Source organism: Calidris pugnax, unplaced genomic scaffold (assembly GCF_001431845.1).
Source record: "Calidris pugnax isolate Ruff unplaced genomic scaffold, ASM143184v1 scaffold280, whole genome shotgun sequence".
Taxonomy (NCBI): Eukaryota; Metazoa; Chordata; class Aves; order Charadriiformes; family Scolopacidae; genus Calidris; species Calidris pugnax.
The window spans coordinates 70,010-72,034 of NW_015091123.1; the positions used below are offsets into that span (position 1 = coordinate 70,010).

Genomic DNA, 2,025 nt, shown 5'->3' on the forward strand with positions numbered 1-2,025 from the left:
GGACCTGGCAGGAGTGTGGGTAGGGGTGCAGGCAGGGGTTCAGGCAGGGACGCAGGCAGGGCTGGGGGAGCTGGCAGGAGTGTGGCAGGGCTGGGGGAGCTGGCAGAGATGCAAGCAGGGATGCAGGAGCTGGCAGGGATGCAGGCAGTGATGCCAGAGCTGGCAAGAATGCAGGCAGGGCTGGGGGACCTGGCAGGAGGGCAGGCAGGGGTTCAGGCAGGGACGCAGACAGGGCTGGGGGGGCTGGCAGGAGTGCGGGCAGGAATGTAGGAGCTGGCAGGGGTGCAGGCAGGGATGCAGGAGCTGGCAGGGGTGCAGGCAGGGCTTCAGGCAGGGTGCAGGCAGGGCTGGGGGAGCTGGCAGGAGTGTGGGCAGGGATGCAGGAGCTGTCAGGAGTGTGGGCAGGGATGCTGGAGCTGGCAGGGGTGCAGGCAGTGATGCAGGAGCTGGCAGGGCTGCAGGAGCTGGCAGGGATGCAGGCAGGGGTACAGGCAGGGATGCAGGAGTTGGCAGGGATGCAGGCAGTGATGCAGGAGCTGGCAGGGCTGCAGGAGCTGGCAGGGATGCAGGCAGGGGTACAGGCAGGGATGCAGGAGTTGGCAGGGATGCAGGCAGTGATGCAGGAGCTGGCAGGGCTGCAGGAGCTGGCAGGGATGCAGGCAGGGGTACAGGCAGGGATGCAGGAGTTGGCAGGGATGCAGGCAGTGATGCAGGAGCTGGCAGGAATGCAGGCAGGGATGCAGGCAGGGCTGGGGGACCTGGCAGGAGTGTGGGCAGTGATGCAGGAGTTGGCAGGTGCGCTGGGACCTCGGAAACCGCTGCTGGGGAGGAGGGGAAATGTGTTAAATGAGAAAAAGGCAGAGCAGCTGCCTGGGGGCGGCAGCAGCTGTGCAGGCAGGGGTGCAGGCAGGGGTGCAGGCAGGGCTGGGGGAGCTGGCAGGGGTGCAGGCAGCCAAAGCCACCAGCTGGGGAAGGGAAGGGATAAGGGAAGAGCACCCCACGCACACGTGTGGAAGGGTGTCCGGTCCGGCAGCGAGCGGGTTTTTCTCCGGATGGGGAGAGATTTCTCCATCTCCTCCTTCAGGATGAGCTTTCCGAGGTTGGAGGTGACCTGGGGGCGGAGAGACATGGGTGAGGGTCTGTGTCATCACGTCCCCAGCCCCTCGCAAGGCTCCTCACTCAGCCCCTCACCTTGCTCAGCTCCTGCCTCTGGAGCTCCCGCAGGTTCTTCATCTCCTCCGTCAGGTCCTCCTCCTCCTCCTCCCCTCTCTTGGAGGCCATCCGCTTCCTCCACTCCGTCTCTGGAGGGAAAGAAGGGAGGTTAAATCCGTCTCCATCACCCCTATGAGGTTTTTTTGGGGCAGGGGGGTCACCTGCCCCTGTTCCCCACCTACCCACGACGGCCAGGGATGGGGGGCACGGCCAATAGTCGGTCTCAATCTTGGCAGGTTGGTTGGGGTCTGGGGGCTGCGCCGCCGGGAACTTGGAGGATTCGATGATCAAGTCCTCTATGAGATGCTTCCCGTGGTGGGCGCCCGAATGGTGCTCTGTGGGGCACAGTGGGGGGGTTGTGGGGTGAGGCCAGCACCCTGGGGTGCCCCATCCAGTGGGACAGACCCCCCCAACTTCCCATCTCCTCACCTTTCTGCCTGTAAATCGGAGGTTTCTTGTATATGTTGAGCTCCGTCGTGTCGGTCTCTGCGAGGAAAAAAGGGGTTGGGGGGCAGGAATAAGGAGCTGATGGCTCTGGAAAGGGATTGCCCAGACCCCCCCACGGTGGGGTTTGGGATGGGGTGGTGTGAGGGGGGTGTCCTGGTGATGGGGGATCACGATTTGGGGGAGGATGAGGATGCTGGGGGAGCCTACCAGGTCGGTGGAAGTGCTGCACGCTGCTGCGGGCTGAGCTGCTGCCCTGGCGAGAGGTGGGCTGGGGGGCACTGCTGGGGGTCCTGCTCTCCAGCCATTCCCGGATGACCTGCCGGGTAGGATTGGGGGGGCTGGTGAGCAGCTAGACCCCCCCCCCCC

The 2,025-nt window shown here is 64.9% G+C and overlaps 1 protein-coding gene across 1 annotated transcript in view; it reads right to left on the reverse strand.

Moving 5' to 3' along the window:
• Nucleotides 1-2,025, reverse strand: part of DMTN (dematin actin binding protein) — a 33,043-nt gene that overhangs the window by 18,283 nt on the left and 12,735 nt on the right. The window contains exons 7-11 of the mRNA XM_014958392.1: nucleotides 1,867-1,975; nucleotides 1,642-1,698; nucleotides 1,395-1,547; nucleotides 1,192-1,301; nucleotides 926-1,111 (exon numbers count right to left, since the gene is read on the reverse strand). Of these exons, the coding sequence (XP_014813878.1) occupies nucleotides 926-1,111; nucleotides 1,192-1,301; nucleotides 1,395-1,547; nucleotides 1,642-1,698; nucleotides 1,867-1,975 (615 nt within the window). The remainder of the gene's footprint in view (nucleotides 1-925; nucleotides 1,112-1,191; nucleotides 1,302-1,394; nucleotides 1,548-1,641; nucleotides 1,699-1,866; nucleotides 1,976-2,025) is intronic.